This window comes from Festucalex cinctus, chromosome 16 (genome assembly GCF_051991245.1).
Source record: "Festucalex cinctus isolate MCC-2025b chromosome 16, RoL_Fcin_1.0, whole genome shotgun sequence".
In the NCBI taxonomy this organism is placed as follows: domain Eukaryota; kingdom Metazoa; phylum Chordata; class Actinopteri; order Syngnathiformes; family Syngnathidae; genus Festucalex; species Festucalex cinctus.
The window spans coordinates 3,114,226-3,135,000 of NC_135426.1; the positions used below are offsets into that span (position 1 = coordinate 3,114,226).

General features: G+C 42.3%; 1 protein-coding gene across 7 annotated transcripts in view; it reads left to right on the top strand.

Moving 5' to 3' along the window:
• The window catches only part of chchd3a (coiled-coil-helix-coiled-coil-helix domain containing 3a), a 235,425-nt gene that overhangs the window by 186,706 nt on the left and 27,944 nt on the right, over positions 1-20,775 (top strand). For 6 of the 7 annotated variants that reach the window (XM_077500830.1, XM_077500832.1, XM_077500834.1 and 3 more), the window contains 3 exons: positions 236-416; positions 16,308-16,322; positions 18,031-18,114. In XM_077500830.1, the coding sequence (XP_077356956.1) occupies positions 236-416; positions 16,308-16,322; positions 18,031-18,114 (280 nt within the window). The remainder of the gene's footprint in view (positions 1-235; positions 417-16,307; positions 16,323-18,030; positions 18,115-20,775) is intronic. The other variant, XM_077500831.1, reaches the window with a different exon arrangement.

A 20,775-nucleotide genomic window follows, 5' to 3' on the forward strand; every position in this document is an offset into this window, starting at 1 on the left:
ATTCCAAATCTCAAGACGTGCTCATTGACTATTTTAGTCGCAAGGGCATGTGTACAATGGCTTCTTCTGGCACATCTTGAAAATGAATATGGGAGTATCAGATTTTATCTATGCTTTATTAGCTCTTTTCCGAAATTATTGTGGGGACATCCTGCAGCGGTCGCATGACGCTTGCTTGCAGAAACATCCCTCGCGGAAGGTAAAAAACTAGTTTTGCTGTCAATTGTCCACACAGGCTGGAGGCGGAGAAGTCGCGCGCGTCGGCCCAAGCTCAGGCCGAGGCCAAGCGTCACGTGGAAGACGAGGTGTCCCGCATTCTGTCGGCAGAACGTGCCGTGGTCCAGGAGAGCGTCCAGCAGGCCGTCATCAGGGAACGCATCGCCGCCGAAGACGAGAAGCTCCGCACTCAGCTCTATGTGAGTACGCGGACCAAGGTTATTCTAGTTAACTAAAACTACCAAAAAAACTAAAATTCAAAAAACAATTTCGTTGATGAAATAAAATAAAAACGAAAATGTAACTGAAACTACATTTTATGTTTACAAAACTATAATTATTACAAAAATGTTCTTCGTTTTAGTCTTTGTCAATTAATTGAATGCATGAGCTTTTGGGGATGATTTTAAATGGGATTTTAAGTTGGTTTATTTTGATATTAACCTGAATAAGGACGGTTGAAAGTGTGTCACGTGACGTCATCTCGCAGATGCCAATAGAAAAGCACCAAAAGATGATGTCGCTCCCATGCTGTTTTTTTTGTTTTTTTTAAATTTTGTGTACTAGTAATGCACATTTTTTTTAAACTAAAACTAATACTGAAACAAACTAAAACTAAGCATTTGTTAAATAATTAAAACTAATACAAACTAACAGAACCACCCTGAAAACTAATTAAAACTACCTCAATTTAAAAAAACAAAACAAAACTCAAAACGACACTAAAATGAAAATTCCAAAACTATAATAACCCTGACACACTTAACTTTTGAAAACTTTTTTTTTCATAAGGCGAGTCCCTCTTCACGCACTCAGGCTGCCATTCCTGCCCACCGAGGTGAATCTTGTGTGCAGAAATCAACAGGTCATGCTCGCGGTCATGGTCTCGCTGACAAATGTCAGGTCTGTTGGCGTGCGAGCATCACCCTGAGCGAGAGTTCATTGATCCTCACCTCTCTCTCACACATTTTTACATTAGCTGTAGGGCCAGAAAGCTAACTGGAGACTGTAGCTCACAGTAAGTAAATATCTCTGTGGTGTAGTGTTCATTTTGTCTGCCATTTTTAAATATAGTCTCAGTTTTAGTTCAATTTCAGTCACGCTTGTTAGTTTTGATCACATTTAGTCAACCTCATCCCATTTTTATTTAGTCCATTTTTAGTCGACTATAAATCTAGCATTTTAGTCTTTATTTTAGTCCAAGAAAACGTCTCTGAACTGCTGAGAATAGTTAAAGCAACGGTTATTACAAAAACGGCCAGTAGGTGGTAGCAGACTATAAGAGATCAACCAGGGCCTTGTTGCAAACAAGCTAATTTCTCCACACTTCTAAACAGATTTGTGAATAATGATGACACTTTTTTTTTCTTCTTTTTTTTTAATAGCGATAGAACACAATATTCTGTGGGACTTGCAAAATAAGTCAAAATCCAGTAAAACAGCCGGGAGCGAAGGGGGTTGCTGCAGTGAAAATGGCTGTGAGTCAATCAGTTAAGCATCATCTGATGTACATTTAGGGTTTGTTTGAATGATTTTCCTAGTTTTTTTTTATGAGAAAGCATTTCTTTGTCCCTCAGGAAAGACGTGTAAATCTTGTTCCTTTTAAAGGGTGGTTCAATATTTAATCAGGTGTTTTTATTGGATGTGTGACTGTATTTTTGCGTGTTTTTTAATTGAATGTGAATTGACCCCGAAGCCTGTTCTCCACACTCATTGCCGCAGAAAACATTTGTCATCGGCGCTAGTTGCTGTTGACTGTGCTATTGATTACTCTCCCCTTCACCACCAAACTCATTAAGATACCGGTCACGACCAACCCTGCAACCACATGCATTCTCTCCTCTTACTTCACGCACAATAAGAGCCGTGATGTGAACAGTTATGCCTCCGCACACTCACCTATAATCGCCATAACCTCTGCAGCCGCGGCCCGGGCCAATTACGATTTGTAGGCATGCTGGAGCGTGGCAAGAGTTCAAACGGCATGTCGGATTTAAATTCAGCTCATTGATTCGGGATCTCATTGCACCTGATTTGTACCACGCCTGTTAGGCGGCTAAAAAAAACCACGATTATGGAGAACATTCCACTCAGAAGTAGTGTTGATTTCGTCAACAAAAACTAAACATCTTTTTCACCCGACTAAAACTAGACTAGACTAAAACCCTCATTAATAAACAATAAGTGGAACTAAATCAGTATGCATTTTCGTCGACTAATGAAAATGTCCTGCACATAATAAAAAGTGGACTAAAATCTATGGACATTTTAGTTTATCAACAAAAACAAGACGAAAATTATATGATTTTGTCAAATCTTGTCTCTGCTAATCTGTCACGTCTGACACTGTCATGTGACACACAGAGCAAACACATGGGACAGACAGCAAATTTAACATTAACCAAACAGCTATAACGTTCCAACAATAACGTTAATGCGAATGCTAACTAATGCTGGCTAACTTTCTAGCTCATAGCATGGAGCCATGGTAGCCACTGTAATTGTGTGTCAAGTTGTTTTTCATCAAAAAGGTGAGAGAAAATTTACGTTAAATAGTTTTAGATCCAAAAGGGTTCAGTATCATCTGCTAACAAAGAAAATATACAGGGGTAAAATGGTTGTCCTGACTAAAACATCGACAGTTTTTGTTGCCTAAAACTAGCCGAATAAAATTGTTTGCTTGGACTAAAATAAAGACTCAAATGCTACATTTACAATTTGCATTTACAGACGAATGGATTCAATAAAAATGGGATGAGGTTGACTAAAGCTCAATTCACACTGGCTGTGGAACGGACGCAGTGCGTTTTCCGTACGGCAGCCGTACGGACGCCGCAAGGATAGAACACATTCAAGTCCACGTGTCAATTCACACCAGGTGCGTGCGGAACGACTGCGGCAATGTGGAAGGTTTCCGCAAGCGTTCTATTTTTTCCGGATGCCGCATGCGGATTTTCATGAAGCTGAAGAAATGACACGAGCTGGACAGGAAGTCGGGCGTATCGCATCAAGGTAAATCCGATATATTTCAAAATAAAACCGTTTGCGAACTCGTTTTTTGGGAGTGATTCTAGCCAACAACATAGCATGACATGAGTCGGACATTTATGACTAAAAAATGAGCTCAGAAGCAATGAAACATGACAAAATAACACTATTGAAACACAAAACGTACTTACCCATGGTAGAAGTCGCAGAAATAATGTCCAAAAAGCATATCGATGTGACAGCAGGCAAGCGTGGCTATTGTTTACCAAATAGGACTCTATATACACGGTTGTTATCACGTGAACTCAACTCTCCAGCGTGAACCCCCGTCATCTTGTGGTCTGGTGGGCGCACGTTTCTGGACACGCAACACCCCGTGTGAATTGCAGTTCGTGTTGAAGTCGTACGGAAAACGCACCACGTCCTTTCCACAGTCAGTGTGAATTGGGTGTAACTGTGAGAAAAACTAACAAGCGTGATTGAAATTAGACTAAAACTGAGACTACATTTAAAAATGGCAGACAAAATTAACACTACTCACAAGGAATGAAAATGTAAAACAAGATGGAATAGGCCTTCCATTTCAAATTATTCTTACACAGTTGTAAGCATTGTAGCCAATGATAAACTGGCTTTATTCAGTTTCGTGTAGCGTAACCGTGGCTCGATGGTTGTGCACGTCCTCCACCAGGCCCTTTCTGCCACCAGCAGTCACCAGTCACTCGTCTTCCCGCCCTGACAAGCCCACTCCTTTCCATCCAGCGAGTGCAGCGCCTCGTAATTGAAACTTCACAGTATAGCGCGGGCACAGTTGGCGGCTTCTCAGTCACTCCTGTCGACTTCCCGCCGTTCTGTTGTTTTGGCCGGTTCCGTATCAGGGTTCACACGTGTTCTGCCACTCATGCACAGACGCTAATTGGCAGATACAAAAATAAAACCTCCAGCCTACTAAGGAGGTCAATACTGGCAAGCATTGTTTCAAAAATCTTGACTAAAACTCAACTCAACTTTATTTATAAAACACTTTAAGAACAGGCGTTGCTGTATATAAAGTGCTGTACATAAACATCAGGCGCCACCGCCGAGAAGGAAGCGCACGAACGCGGAAGAGCTCAGCCGGAATGTCAGCCAAGAGCGGAGGCAACGGTTTCTCCCAACCATGCTCGAACACACCCGAAACGCCGCCGTTGTGGTAAAGGTCCAACAAGGAGTCACGTTCGTAGACGAGTCTTGACTCACTCAGAACAGTACCAAGCACCGTTATCAGGAAATAAAGCCGAATCAAGAGGAGAGTCGCCGTATACACTAAAATAAAAAATAAAAATAGCATGGACTATTCATGTGCGCTGTTCTTCAAGTGGTAATGAAGTCAGGGACGCGCCATCACGTCCAACCTAGCAGGTCCTTGTGGAGCCAAACTGGTCCAGTGGCCAATGCATCACTGGTCACACACAGGCTTGAACCTCAAGGCGGAATTTTCAATCAAAGCCAAAGTCATCAATCTTTTCTCACTCCAAAGGTAGGCTTGGTCATGTCTCCCTGCGCTAGAAGGAAATGTCTGCTCTTAACGCTTGCAATCGTCAAATCATGTCGCTTGCCACATTTCAAATTTAGAAAGAGAATCCTGTAAGAGACACACTTTTGACAATCAGGCCAGGCTTGTATCAGTATAAAAAGTGTAAAAGGGAATGTACTGGGGATGAATAATTGAAAGGGGTTTATGATTTTTAGCTGTAGGAATATTGATGTTGAAGCAACACTGTCAGTGCAAGGTACAGCAATAGAAAGCACGAATGAAATAAAGTTTTTAGGTATAATTATTGATGAACACTTAACATGGAAATCACATATCGAATAAACTATAGTAGTTGTACGCAAGGCTAAAGAATCATTGAACAAGAATGCTTTGTTATTGTTATATAATTGATTGATTGTTGCATACCTTTATTGCATTGAAGTGTGGGGGTGTGCAGCCAAAACCTACACTTATTCCATCTTTCTTTTACAGAAACGTGCAATTTGTGTCGTTGTGGCTGCGGATAAAGAGACCACACTAATCCATTATTTATACAACTAATAACTTTAAAATTTAATGAATTGGTGGAGTTTAACCGTCTCAAAAGAATGTTTAAAGCCCATCATGAAATTTGACCAGTTAATATACAAACTAAATAAAAAAAAGAGAAAGTATAAATTATGAGGAACAGATATTTTCTCCAAAACAAAATATCGAACAAAACAAAGAGGAGGATGCATTTCAACTCAAGGCGTCAGTTTATGGAACAATCTGGATTGTAAAACAAAATCATCCCAGTCAATCTGTATCTTTAAAAACGTTACAAAAGCTCAATTACTGGAAAAATACATATTGCACAAGTACATGCTGCTGAATTATTATATAGAATTGTTATATTGCAAACATCTTGACCGCTCGCTGTAATTTATTTTGTGTTGATTATTTTTTGTTGTTGTTAATGATTAGGGGCAGTTAACATTTACTTCCTTCTGTCCCTTTTCAGTTTTCTTTTTTTAAGGATTGAAATAAATTTGAATTGAATTAAATTGAATTGAATGAAATAAACATTTTGAATTGAATTGAAAGGGCTGATCAATCACTACTTGGCAACTCTTTAGTGCATTATTGATGTACATGCATGCACCCCACTAGTTGCTAATGTGAATTTCCTGCCAGTTAACTTATTTTACCTTGGGTCGTCACACAAAATCCTGCCCAACCTTACGTAAATTGTCGCCTGCAGTAAATGCACTTTCTCTCTTTTTCTCCCCCCCACTGCATCTCTATGTTTCTTGCTGTCGCGTTTCAGATACAGACGACTGGACCGGGCTGATAACATGCTGACAATTTAATTTCGTCGGTATTAAAGGAGACTTGCTGGGTTTTGAATTGGTGCCCCTTGGTGGTATTAAAAAAACTAAAATAAAATCCTTTCGAGTCTTTCTTCTCTCTCTCTCTCTCTCTCTCTCTCTCTCTCTCTCTCTCTCTCTCTCTCTCTCTCTCTCTCTCTCTGTGTCTCTGTCTCTCTCTCTGTCTCTCTCTCTGTCTCTCTCTCTGTCTCTCTCTCTCTCTCTCTCTCTCTCTCTCTCTCGTCTTTCTCTGTCTCTCTGTCTCTCTCTCTCTCTCTCTCTCTCTCTCTCTCTCTCTCTCTCTCTCTCTCTCGCTCTCTCTCTATTTAACAGATGATGGGATGATCTTTTGTATGACTTTTTTTTTTTTTTTTTTGAACCCTCCTTTTACTCTCCTACGCTCTCTCTTGCACAGTCCAGTCAAGTGTTCATGCTTTCATGTTAGCGCTGCCAGGCTTCACCCCGCCCTGGGTGTGGCGCCCACACACCGTGCCTGTATTGCAGTTTAGACGGGATGTAATGCCCTCATTTGCAAGCGCTTTACTGGCACCGGACCCCGCACCCTGTCAGTTAATTGACACCGAAGCTGTGAAACTGGATTGATTCATTGATCAAATCAAATCAAACTTTATTTATATAGCACCGTTCATACATTCAAATGCAACTCAAAGTGCTGAACAATTCAAACATCCATAATACAATATAAAGAAAAAGCCACACCTCCCCCCCCATAACCCCATGATCGTATCCACAGACACACACGCAAGTCATAACATGGCGAGGCACAGAACAACCCTGTGAGGAAAGGCACCCAGGAGGAGTTCATCCACACTGAGAAGGATGATTGATTGATTGATTTATTGATTGATGAATGAATAGTGTTATGTCAGGACAACCGTCAGTCATGAAGTTGTTTGACAGGTTCTCTTTCCACCATCCTGCTAACACAAAAACTGAAAAATGATAACAAGCTCACTTCATTATGATGTCTGGAATCTGCATCGTGAACACCTGAAAACATGAAGAGTTGAACTTTGTGTGTGCATTTGTGCTTCCCGGCTCTTTAATTTGCGAATAGTTCACTGCCTTCCCCCTCTCGGTTGGCTCTGACAGAAGAGCCATATCAGTTAGTGGGAAGTGAATGTGCGGCGCAGCTTAATGCCGCTTGCGGCACACATTTTGATTGAACGGTGGGGAAAACTTTTGACACAGAGAGAACCAAGACGGAGTAGCGTGGAGAAGCCTGCGAAGAGCTGAAAATTCTGAGTGATCTATGTGCAGGAAGCGGCAAAGGGAAGGTGGGGAATAAATAAAGGCGCCTAGAAAGAGCAGACAAAATAAAGATATTGATTTAAGAAGCCGTTTTGAAAACAGCCTTCAATTAGGAAACAAGGCCATCTTAAACTTTGAACAAACATCAGACGGGAATAAATAAAGTACAGCGACGACTCTACAAGCAGTGTTTCTGGGAAGTAACAGGGTGAATATAACGGCAGGTAGGCTTAGAGGTGACCCTGAATCTGTTGACATGGACTTGATGGACAGATGCTGGGGTGCACTGCGAGCCCCCCAGCCCAACCCAGCTTTCATCAAAACTCAAGGACCACCTGCTGCTGCACGCAATGAATATGCATGAAAAGAAATGTCCACTGCATCCCACAACCATATGGAAGTGGGTAAGGATTCTCATGTACAAGACAGGCAAGGCACATGCGTGCATCAACACACCCTGACACTGTCTGTTCCCTGCATTCATGTCCTCGAACCTGTCTTGCCGTTGACATTCTCCTCACCTCCTACCTGACAAAGGTTGTCCTCTTCTCTCCAGCATTCACTCTGCTCCCGCTGGGGTTGGCTTTGTTGTCCAAACGTTAACCCCCACCCCCCAACCACACACACACACACACTTCTGCTGAAGCTAGGTGGAGGAATTTTTATTTCTGGACACTTCTGCCACTTTGTTGTACCTGTATCCTGTTAATATGTACTTGGGCTGCACATAACAAACTTGCCTGTTTGCTCGTGAGCAGGGTTAGACAAAACATACCCATCCCAATATCAACAAATTTCAATGGCGTGCTGGAGCGGGAGATTGCCAGGTGGATCGGCGCAGCGTCTGCAGTGACGCTGACTGTATCGGTCTGTTGTGGTGAAGAAAGAGCTGGGCCAAAAGGCGAAGCTCTCTATTTACCGGTCGATCTATGTTCCTACCCTCACCTATCGTCACGAGCTGTGGGTCGTGACGGAAAGAGCAAGATCCTGGATACAAGCGGCCCAAATGAGTTTCCTCCGCAGGGTGTCCGGGCTAAGGGGGAGAATCTCGCTCATCCGGGAGGGACTCAGATTTGAGCTGCTGCTTCTCCGCGTGGCGAGGAGCCAGCTGAGGTGGCTCGGGCATCTGCTTCAGATGCCTCCTGGACGCCTCACTGGAGAGGTGTTCCGGGAATGTAACACTGGCGGCAGGCCCCTGGAACGACCCAGGACATGCTGGAGAGACTCTTGGCTGGCCTGGGAATGCCTTGGGATCCCGCCGGATGAGCTGGTTGAAGTGGCTGGGTAGAGGGAAGTCTGGGCTTCCCTTCTAAAGCTGCTGCCCCCGCGACCCGACCTCGGATAAGCGTTGGTAAATGGATGGATGGATGGATGGATCAATGGTGTGGTGGCTTATGGACCAAGAAGTATCCCATTCATATTTGGTGTAGTTCTTTTGTTAAAGGAACACAAGACTTCTGAAAAACTAACCAGCTATTCTGTGAAATCTTTATTTAAACTCTTCCCTGAAAAAAATGCCAATTAATGTTGAGCATTTATGGTTTTATAGCACTTTTAATGAATATTTTTGCGTTAAGTACCGTATCGGCATTTTGGACAGTCACGTGATCATCGTGACGTATCGCATGTGTAAAATACACATTGAATGACACCAAAGAGACTCACGAGAAATGATCGCGCCCTACAGTGGACATCAAATGTGGAATTGCGCCTTATAACAAAGAAGCACTTCCTTAAAAGCAGTACAGCCACGGAGGACTCGCCAAAGATTTGTGTCCAACCGAAAGCCGGATAAAACCGGCACATCCAGCCCCCGGCAAGTCGACATGGACGGTAAACATCCGGGTGTCTTTCACTATGCTAGGCTAAGCTACATGTCGCGTGCTAAGCACGCTTTAGCCCACATTAGGAGCCGCCAACCCCCACACGGAATAACAAGAAACCGGACGTGCTGAGGATTTTACTCTGAACAGAATTGGTGCAGTATTTGGGATCGAAGACAGTCTTTTTCTTGCCCATTACTCCATCAAACTCCCATTGAAATTGGCAAAGGCGGCTTCCGTTTACGCACACGATACGTCATCACGATCACGTGACCAGGAACATGGCTGTCCCCATGATACGTTCAAATTCGGATACTTAATCGGTTTAAAATAAAATTCAGTGACTAAGATATTTGCACTTTTATTCTTTGTACACAGTGCCTAATCCAATACTGGAAAATGATTAATAAGGGTTGTATCGCTTTAAGGAGAGGTAGATGTTTGTGATTGTGTACAATCTGGTCCTGATCTACATTGGAATTTCCATGGTGCTACTTTCTGCAGCATCTTTCATTTTCAGTCTCTTTTGTATCTCATTGGCACATATTGGACGTGACTGATGAACAGGGACCTCCAGAGGTTGCGCTCCCCTGCGCTCGTGACAAAGGCGAAGGCTCCAACCTCGAGACCATCTATCAATCAGTTTAGACTGCAAGCCGCCCGATCGGCCAATTAATCAATCCGCGGGCCCAGCAGATGTTGTCGTTGTTCCTCGGTAGAGCAGCGGCACAGTTGGCATCTTCGGCAAAAGGCCGGGGGGAGCTAGAAATGTCATGGAGTAGAAAGAAAATGGATTTTTCATGTTTCGACCAGGATTTTAAGCTTTGTGCGTTCACAAGCCATTTATTTTCACCGGAGGATCATTTCCACAGATGCTCTTCCTGAAAATAAAGGAAGCCACACAAGATAGCTCTGGTGTGATTATTCATTACCATAAATTCTGCTGTTTGTGCCCTTCCCCAAATAAGTGAGCATATATTGGAAACTTCAGCAAGTTTGGAGGAGAGTGCAAAAAAAAGATGTAACGTGAGCAAGCTGTCGGGATCATTAAGTGTTGGTATGACCCGTGGTCAAAGTCAGTGACGTGACGTCCAAACTCCACAAGGACACTTCATTTAAATCACGTGCGTCAAGGGCCTGAGTCCTGCATGTTTTCTAGGTTTCTCTACTCCAACCAACCTGATTCAATGATCAGGATCATTATCAGGCTCCTGCAGAGCTTGCTGATGAGCTTAAATTTGAATCAGCTGTGTTGAGGGTGGGATGCAGGACTCAGGCCCTCGAGGGCCGGAATTTGACACCACTGATTGCGTCTACGCACATTAATTGAAACCACTGAAATATTTTTCCCCATGACCTTTTGCACTGGACTCTTGGTCCCTGTCCTGGACAGGTCACCATTCTGACACGTTGGGTTGTCGGATCGTTACCATGCAAAGAGATCCCTTGGGGGGGGGGGGGGGGGGGGGGTCATTCTGTCTGGTCAGAGGTGATGGCTTCATCTACCTCAGTCCTCTTGGCTTATTTCAGGAGTTTGTAAATATATGCCATATTGACATGAAACACTCTTATTCTATCCACATGCTGGCATGTCCCTCTTCATTCCATCTCCCACATCTCACGTGCCCACCTCCATCCCAATCGTGCCAATTAACACCAAAGCACGGTCACATTGTGCTGCACTTTGACCCAAGCCTCACCCCTTTCGTGCTGGTTGGAGCACCACCAGCCACCCCGAGCTTTGCTATCACCGTGTCGCAAAATGCTCTGTGATAGATGGGAGGAGCCCTGACCTCACTGTACCACAGCACTCGCGTGGACGCCGTGAGGGAGCATTGATTGCGATGTTACTCCTGACGGTGTTGAGTCGGACGGGGGGGTCAAAATACACCAATGTTATGGATGAGGTGCTGTTAGTTAATGCGATGAGATTTGATTTGTGCCCTATCGATCTTCTCACCCTGTAAGATTATTTCCATCGAGGGGGTGCTCAGCGTAACTCTGTCAGGTCTTGGTGCTGACTGCTTTATCACTGAGGTGTGAAATGAGGATCGCGTTCAGAAAAGCCGGTCTTCAATCGTTTTTGTTGACATACAAATTCCGCTTGTAGTCATTAATGATCCGGAGTCCAAGACTGTTTTGCTTCCGTTTGGCCTTATTTTTTGTTTGCGTTGGCGAACACCAAGTAGTTGGGTAAGAATGGGAACAAATCCTTCGAGGGGGGGGGTTATCGGGCAGCCGGTGTCTGACACGGCACAATTCATCTGTGTTCATCATTCTGCCATCCTCCACTACCTTCAGCTTCACAGCTCAAACTGCGGCACTCGGCTAATTAAAAAGCACGATTGGCCTTAATTATTCAACGGCTGGCTAATTGATATTCACAGAGGCATTCACCTCGCCTAAATGATCCATTTAATCTGACCACAGCGGTCGTGGTTCCATTGCCTTGTCACCCTGAGCCAATTGTGCTACTATAAGTAATAGGAACCCAGGAGAGGATGGCCACAAGTTCAGGGAGGCTTCAAAGTTTCCTCTCGGTGGCGATACGCTTTATGAGTTTAAATACTGTATCTCCATAAATGCCACTCATGTGTAAATTCTAGGGGTGCACCGATCACAATTTTACGGCCGATCCCCGATCTTTTAAAGAGTCAGATTTTTTTTTTTTTTTTTTTTTTTAACCATTACAGCATATAGCAGCATATACCTTCAATCTTGTTTTATTGGAAAACATTGAAAAATATCGGCGAAATAATACAAATGGGTTGTTTTAAATGAAAAATTAAAATCCTATTCGTCATCTTTCATCTGTCATGCTTTGGTTCTGTGGGGTTGGGATTTTGTTTTCCTTTGGTATTTTTTGGGTGTGTTTTTCTGTGGTTGTTGATTTGTCATGTATTCTTTGTTTCTTCCTTTGTCTCGTTATGTCTAACCACGTCCACTTGAGTGTGTCTTCCCTTCCCAGTATGTGACCAATCAGTGCCCTCAGTTACTTGTTTTTCCCCAGGTGTGTCTCTTTACTCAACTCAACTTAACCTTATTTATAAAGCGCTTTAAGAACAGGCATTGCTGTATACAAAGTGCTGTACATAAACAAACATCGGTTTTGCAGCAAACAAGAACAAAGCAAACATTTTGAAGTGCGAATACAGGTTTTTTTTTAAACAAGTAAATACATTTTACATCAGTAAATAAATAAGAAGTAGTGAATAAAGAGATAAATACATAAATAAGTAGACTAAACATCAAACTCATACACACCACTAGACACCAAGAACAAGTCTCATGGTGCGCCAAAAGCCAAAGAACAGATGTGTTAAGACGTGTTTTAAAAGAGTATAACGAGGTTAGTGTTGGTTTAGTCAGTCTATTGTGTTTGTCCAGTCGGTGTGGGTGCATTGCAGGTGTTATGTGGATCATGCTGGGTGTCTCGTCTGTTGAGCTTTGCGCTGTCAAGTCAAGCTACAGTTCTGTCAAGTCAAGCTACAGTTCTGTCAAGGCAAGTCCAGTTCTGTCACGTCAAGACAAGGCAAGTCCAGTTCTGTCGCGTCAAGGCAAGGCAAGTCCAGTTCTGTCGCGTCAAGACAAGGCAAGTCCAGTTCTGTCGCGTCAAGCCAAGCCAAGGCAAGTCCAGTTCTGTCGCGGCAAGGCAAGGCAAGTCCAGTTCTGTCGCGGCAAGGTAAGTCAAGTCCAGTTGTGTCAAGGCAAGGCAAGTCAAGTCCAGTTGTGTCAAGTCAAGGCAAGTCTAGTTCTGTCACGTCAAAGCAAGTCCAGTTCTGTCAAGGCAAGTCAAGTCCAGTTCTGTCAAGGCAAGTCAAGTCAAGTCCAGTTCTGTCACGTCAAGGCAAGGCAAGTCCAGTTCTGTCACGTCAAGGCAAGGCAAGTCGAGTCCAGTTCTGTCACGTCAAGTCAAGTCAAGTCCAGTTCTGTCACGTCAAGGCAAGGCAAGTCCATTTCTGTCACGTCAAGGCAAGGCAAGTCGAGTCCAGTTCTGTCACGTCAAGGCAAGTCAAGTCCAGCTCTGTCACGTCAAGGCTAGGCAAGTACAGTTCTGTCAAGGCAAGGCAAGTCCAGTTAGTGTCACGGCAAGGCAAGGCAAGTCAAGTCCAGTTAGTGTTACGTCAAGGCAAGTCAAGTCTAGTTAGTGTCACGTCAAGGCAAGGCAAGGCAAGGCAAGTCCAGTTCTGTCAGTCAAGGCAAGGCAAGTCCAGTTCTGTCACGTCAAGTGCAGTTCTATCAAGTCCAGTTCTGTCAAGTCCAGTTCTGTCAAGTCCAGTTCTATCAAGTCCACTTCCGTCTAGTCGAAGTCTTGATTTAACTGCCCACTTGGTAATAAATCACCCTACGTTACTCATTTCCTTTGTCTGATCAGTCTCCTCACATTTGGTTCCAGTTCTCTCACTCCACCCCAAACCGTATCAATCTCAGCAGAAGAGGACAGTGGCTGACTTTTTCAGACCTCTGAGGGGGGAGATGAGATCGATGGAAAAGATCGGTTTATTATTAAGGGATCGGCCGATCACCAATCTTAAAAAAACGAAGGAACTCGAGGCTGATAAATCGGTCGATCAATTGATGCACCCTTTCTGTCTTTGCAGGGGTGATTTCTCTCTTCTTCACCAAACCTTTCATCCAAATTGTGTTTATGGTTGTAGAGAGCTGCTTTGTCCGGGCTCAAAGTGGCATAAAACAAGCACTTGGTCATTCCCGATGAATCACCTTTTATTGTCCTAAATCTGTCGCTTCTTTCCCCTCCTCAAATTCACTCGGCTTTTGCTCGTCTACTCTTTTTTTCCCTCCGCTCGTTTGTCTTCCCTCCTCTCAGCCGCCTCTTCGTTTCAGGGAAAAAAAGGTGCATGGGCAATTGGTGAGCTTGGCGCTATTGTTTGGCCTTGAGCGTGATTCGATTATCTTTTTAAAGTCCACTGAAAGGGGGCGAACACTTGGAAGTAATTCTGACATAGTGTGCACATTGGGGTGTGAATGTGTCGTCAAGGGGGCGGGCCAACAGATTTAGTGCACGCGCACAAGTAAAAACCCCCAGGGTGCTCATTTTCTATCACAACCTCTCCTCCTTTAATGGCACCTTAAGTCTCGCCTTCAGCGCACATTTATCTCCGCCTGCCTGCCCAGCCCGCCCGGCCACTGTGGGTACAGCTGCTCCGACTGCTGTGTGGATCTGTGTGTGCGCTTCGGATCAATGTCTGAGGGTCTGTTTGCGTCCTGCCGTCTGAGTGCATCTTTTGTCTGCAAAACCTGACGTCTTCAGGCCCCAACGTCAAGCGTCAACATGCGTGTGGCTGCTCACAATGAAGACGAAGGGTGGGAACCTGTGGATACCTCACGATACGATACGATATGCGGTACAGGGCTCACGATAACGATTATCTCACGATATGACGATACTGTGATTACGCATATATTGGTCAGGTCAGAAATGCACGATAATCTACGATAAAACTACTAAAGGTAGGGCTGCTCGATTGCGGAAAAAATAATCACGGTTATTTTGACAATCATTGAAATCACGATTATTCAAGCAGTACGAAACAAGAAAATGTTTAAATGTAAAAAACATAAAAAATCTTAAGACAAATAAAATGTTTTGAAACATTCTAATTATGTAAGTTCCTTTTGGATGAAACATTAAATTAGTTATTTTAAATTTTAAATTTTAAATTTTGCAAATTTATAAATTTAAACAACTAAAAAATTTTTATTAATCTTTTTTTTTTTTTTTTTACGATTATACTAGGTCTGTAATTGTGGAGTGTAACTGAATTTCAATGAATTGCACAACCCAAACTCATAAACATAAACTGATATTTTGTCAATGAGAAAATAGTTTCTTTTTGTACACAATATTAAAACTGGTGTCTTCTTCATACCGAGTACTTTAGTGTATTTTTTTTTTAAAAACAAATACAAATGTCTTCTTAACAGAGACCACTTTTTGTCAACAAATTTGTGTCCTTCTTAAACACTATTGTTATGCAACTTGAAGTTACATAGTCAATTGTTTCATTTTATTAATTAACCCCCAACCCTAACCGACACTGACAAAAAGAGCTTTTTGCAACATGGCCCTGGCTGATCTCTTATGCTCTGCTGCCACCTGCTGGTCGTCTTTTGTAATAACTACCATTGATTTAAGCCACTTCTTTGTGCCAGAAGCTGCATAAAAGCCTTGCCCTCCTCTCTCTGGTCTTACATAATAATAAAAAGTTTAAATAATAAAAGTTTAAACACGTTTTTAGGAGTGAAGGACAAAGTATTAAAAAAATGTGTTTACATGTTTTTGTGTTTAAATTATTTAATATTCCTCAGAAATTGTGTGCTTTAAAGAGTCGAAACATAAAATATATTTTTAAATGTTAAAATTGAGGCTATAATCCACATTTACATCCATTGACTTACTCTTATGAGGTGCGCACCCTAGTGGCCCGCCAAGTAATTGCTCAATAATTCACGACTAATGGAGCCGTTCGAGTGGCTGTACATTAACTACAAATATGGCCATACTTGTGTAGGCGTATCGCTAATCAATCGGGAGACAATATCGCGATACCGATATATCGTCACACTCCTAATTGAAGACTGTGGACTGGAATGTTCCCATTGCAACTGCTGCACTACATTGTCTGTGCACCTGTGTGGCACTTTTCCAGGCCCTGATGATGTCACATCATCAGTCATAACGCATGCAGCTCCCACCCGCAAGTGAATGGAGTATTTGAACACAGATGCTTATCGGAGCGCGGTGAAATTGAATGGGCTAATGCATTTTTTTTTTCTTTTTTCATTAGGTGTATTCGCGTCATTATCTTGGTCTCCTTCAAACAAAAGCGCTGGCTTCAAGGCCTCATTTGCATTGCTGTTATCCTCCCCAACAGTCCTCTGCAGTGTGTCGGTATATATGCCATTAATGCGTACACTTGAAGAAGGGTGTAGTTTGTATAAAGTACACTATGTATAGCTTGTGAGCGAAAAGGTCTTTGTTGGAGATTTTAAAGACTCGACTGTGAATCATAAACAAGAAAGCAGAAGTCGTGTTGATAAAGTTCACGGTTAATTAAATAAGGCACTACCTTGACGTTAATGTTCTTCTTTGCTCCCTTGTTTTCTTTCTCTGCCAATCAGGAGGTTGGACTTTGGGTAAGTCTTTGACAATTTCCAATAAAAGTGTTTTTCTTTTCATGCTGGAGCCAAGGATTTCTTTTTTCCACTTGACTTTTGTCAGCCGCCGCGTACGCATTTCAAACGGAGGCCTTGAAGCTTCAGTGCTGGAACTTCAAAGATGCTTCAGTGTACCTTGTTTGTTCTGTTAAAACTAAACCGCGTCTCAGAAAATACCACACATTCTCCTTTTCCATCTTTTTGGATGTTAATTGAAACTGCTAATGTTTCTGTTTAGAGTACCATCGGAAACTGCGAGTGAACTAAAGGTTGAAAATAAGTTCATCTGCCATTCAATCAATCAGACAGCGACATTCCAAACCCCTTTCTCAAACTGTCAGCATATATCTTCCATCACTGTTGTTAAAAACGTCACTTCAGATTATTCAAGTCTGTGACCTTCTCTTTAATGACAGTTTTTTTTCTTCCCTCCTTGCATTTGAGTGTTTTATTTTTGGTGCTCCCCACTATCAACATTATTTTTAAGTAAACGTAAAAAAAGATAGGTCAGCATAGTCAATGTATACTATGGGTGTAAATTGCCTCGTATCTGGCGATTCAATCCGTATCACATTTCGATTCTATATCGATTAAACCCAATACAAATCTGTAAGTCGAATTTTTCTAAAATACTAATCAGTAAACTTGTACATGTACACTGTAAGATTTCAATGATAATCTAACTGAAACTTCCACACTGTATCTAACAAACAGGTTGTAATCGATTTCATGTTTGAACATCATTAAAAAAAAATATCAAGGCTTATTGTTCCATGAACTCATTTGCTCCCAAAAACGTATAAATACGTTTTATTTTAAATGAATTAAGTGTCCCAAAGACGTGTTTATGCGTTTTTTGTTTTTTTTGTTTTTTATGCTAAAGCATACAGAAGGCTTTGATGCAGCCTCTGAACTGCAGAGAACGGTTGAAGAAATGGTAGTTAGTACAAAAATGGCCAGCATGTGGCAGCAGAGTATAAGAGATCAACCAGGGCCATGTTGAAAACAAGCTGTTTTCCCCACAGTTTTGTGAATAATAAACTTAGCTATATTCTAATGCTAATTTCTGCAAAATGCAAAGATAGAAATAAACATTTCTTCCTGATGAAAGAAGAGACTAATCTTTCTTTTGGTAGGTTCCATGTTTTTATAGCAATAGAGCACAATATTCTGTGGGCCCAAATCCATCAAAATGCAGTAAAACAGCAAAGGGATTGCTTCAGTGAAAATGGCTGCGAGTGAATTAAGTACTTTCTTCCATGATTAAAATGTGAACCCTAAGTAAGACTTTTTGTCAAATAAATATCCATCAAAAATTGATGTTTAAATATCAATTCGGCCGCATATTGAATCGATACAAAAATTGCGCGCTGTAATATCATGATATATTGCTGAATCGATTTTTCTTAACACTCCTAATGTATACGGCTGTAGTGCCTGTTCATACCCATGACTAATGTTAGCCTTTTGGGATTATGGGACACTGGTGTTGAGAGGACATGTCAATGTTTCTTCTGTCTTTTACTGGTTTTGCGAGATTTTTTACTTGACGAAATTGATCACAATTTACAGTGTATGTACGCTATCAAAAAGCGTATACTTCTGTCTGAAGCACACGCATATGTTTATTTGACTGAAACTGACTGAGCGTGTTTTTGCACCTATTACGTCTTGTGTGTGTGTGCAGGCGAAGAAGTTGGAGGCTAAAGAGGCCGATCTGAACAAGCAGGACGCTTTCTACAGAGAACAGTTGGCTCGGCTGGAGGAGAGGGTGAGTTTGCAACGTCAACTTTAGGCTGAAAATGACCTGACTGCATTGAGGAAGTAGGGATGGCATTCACTCCAACATTTGTTTCATTAGCATGCTAACATAGCATTAGCGTGCTAAGGTAGCATTAGCATTGGCATATTAAGTTAGCATTAGCATTGGCATGCTATGTTAGCATTAGCATTCTAACTTGGCATTAGCATTAGCATGCTAACTTAGCATTACCATGCTCAGTGAACATTAGCATGCTAAGCTAGCAGTAGCATTGGCATATTAAGTTAGCATTAGCATTGGCATGCTAATTTAGCATTAGCATGCTAACTGAGCATTAGCATCAGCATGCTAACTTAGCCGTCCACATAGTTGGGGCTGACTTGTTGAGATTTGAACTTTTGAACTTCTTATTCATTGTGTTTAGTAGATGTTAGTAAGGCTTCCTGGTCATGGGCAATGAAATCATGATTTATTTATTTATTTTTATATATTTTTTTAAATATAGTATCACTTAACTGTTTCTTACACACATTGTAGTTATCAAGGTAGTGCATGGGGATTACTGTAGTAGTGTATCTGCAAAATGTTTGAACCCTTATAAGACCTCAGAAGTTCATTTTCATTGCTACATTTTCTGAACTCGTTTGCTCCCAAAAACATATAAATACGTTCTATTTTAAATGTATTACTTGTCCCACATTTTTTCTTTATAGCGTATACAGAAGGCTTTGATGCAGCTTCTGACTTGAAGAGATCGCTTAAAGCAATGGTAGTTATTACAAAAACGGCCAGCAGGTGGCAACAGAGTATATAATAGATCAACCACTTTATTCACTCAAGGACGCATCTGTTCACACTCAAGGGCGCATCTGTTGAGGAAGGACGCATCTGTACTTGCCCTTGCACTCTTTGCATTGGGATTTTAACTACATTGTTGCAGAAGGCCTGGTGGAAAAAGAGCTGACCTGGCTCTAATTCCGTTTTGACATTTGTTGTAACAGTCAAGGGTACATGATAGCGCTGTATTGTGGCTACAATGAAACTGCTGTCAATACACAAAATGGAGGTTGGTTGTCTGGTTCCTGGAATGCGGCTGGCGTGGGCCGCTCTGCTGGGTGAACTAGGCTGGGTAGTGCAGGTGCTAGCAACAGTGGTTGGTGTGCTGAGCTGAGTCAGAATCGATGCAAAAATTGCTAAAAGCAATGGGCAGAATGCAAGCCAATCTACTCTTCTGGAAGCCACAACATGTATGAAAGCTGGTCCGAGGTCAGCGAAGACACTACTGGTGAAAGACAAGAAATGCGCTTGCCTTGGCTGCTCACCTGGCGGGGTGGGCCTGCTGATGGCCTCTGGGAACTGACCCACCAGTTCCAAATGACTGGGACTAACCGCAATCTACACACGGACATTCAAGATGAACTGAGCGAGCAGTGTCTGGGAGAGTATGGGATGGATGGATAACGATAAAAATCAATGACTATTCTAAATAATGTATATGACTGATGCGTTATAGTAATGGGTCGATGGGGACGGGTCTCGAATAAGCATCGGCATTTACCCGTCAGCCCTTCTTTCGGATGTCAATGTTGCAAATGATGTGATGTGATTGATGTAAGCTGTATTCTGTCCGAAAGGGAAAAAAAAAAAATGAATAAACCAAACCAAACCAAACCAAACCAGGGCCATGATGAAAACAATTTGATTCACCACAATTCTAAGCAGATTTGTGAATATTGAAACTTAGCTATATTCTAATGCTAAATGCTGCAAAACAGAAACAGATGGAAACATACTTTTTTTTCATGATGAAAGAAGAGACTCTAATCTTTTTTTTTGGTAGGTTCCATGTTTTGATAGCAATAGAACACAATATTCTGTGGGCCTTGCAAATCAGTCATAATCCAGTAAAACAGCCGGGAGCGAATGTGGGTTGCTTCAGTGAAAATGGCTGCAAGTCAATGAGTTTTTAATGATTGATTAATTCTGAATTGTGATGTGGACACGGAGCTCTTTCTTCTTCTTAAAACATTTTTGTTTTTTTTAAAGCACCACATGGAAAGAAGCACTAGTTTGAAGATAGTTGAAAAGATGAATCTCAACTAACAGTGAGGCATTATCGACTCCAGGTAGGGACCATTCATCAGCCACCTTGTCCTTTGATCAGTAACGTGGATCAAAGTGTCAAAAGATCACCTTCACACAATAGCGTGAGGCTGGAAAGGGGGAATAATCACCCTGTGAATGAGAGAATCCAGTTATACATTTGGAGAAAAGCTAGTGTCTGACGCACCCACTTGTGTCTTTCAAAAGTCCACTTTTTTTTTCTTTTTTTTTTCTCAAAGTGGCGCTTTTTTTCGAGCAAGAATACAGAAAATGGTATTTTGAAACTTTGCAATATCTCCCCCTCACCATTCTTTGTCCTCCGTCTTTTTACCACTAGGCTGCTCCCAACATATTTCACTTTGGTGGGAAAGTAGCAGAGGAACACAGAGAAACGGAGAGCGAGAGAATATAAGCCTGATATATATTGCACGTCTGTTCCAATCCAACGTGGCCATTCATCAGAGAGGCTCGCAGTGACAGCCCATCAGCGCGCTCGCAGGCAGCTCGGCCTGATGCCTCCCGCCGCCGCTTCTCGTCGGGCTCACAGTGAGCAAAATAGCCTCTGAA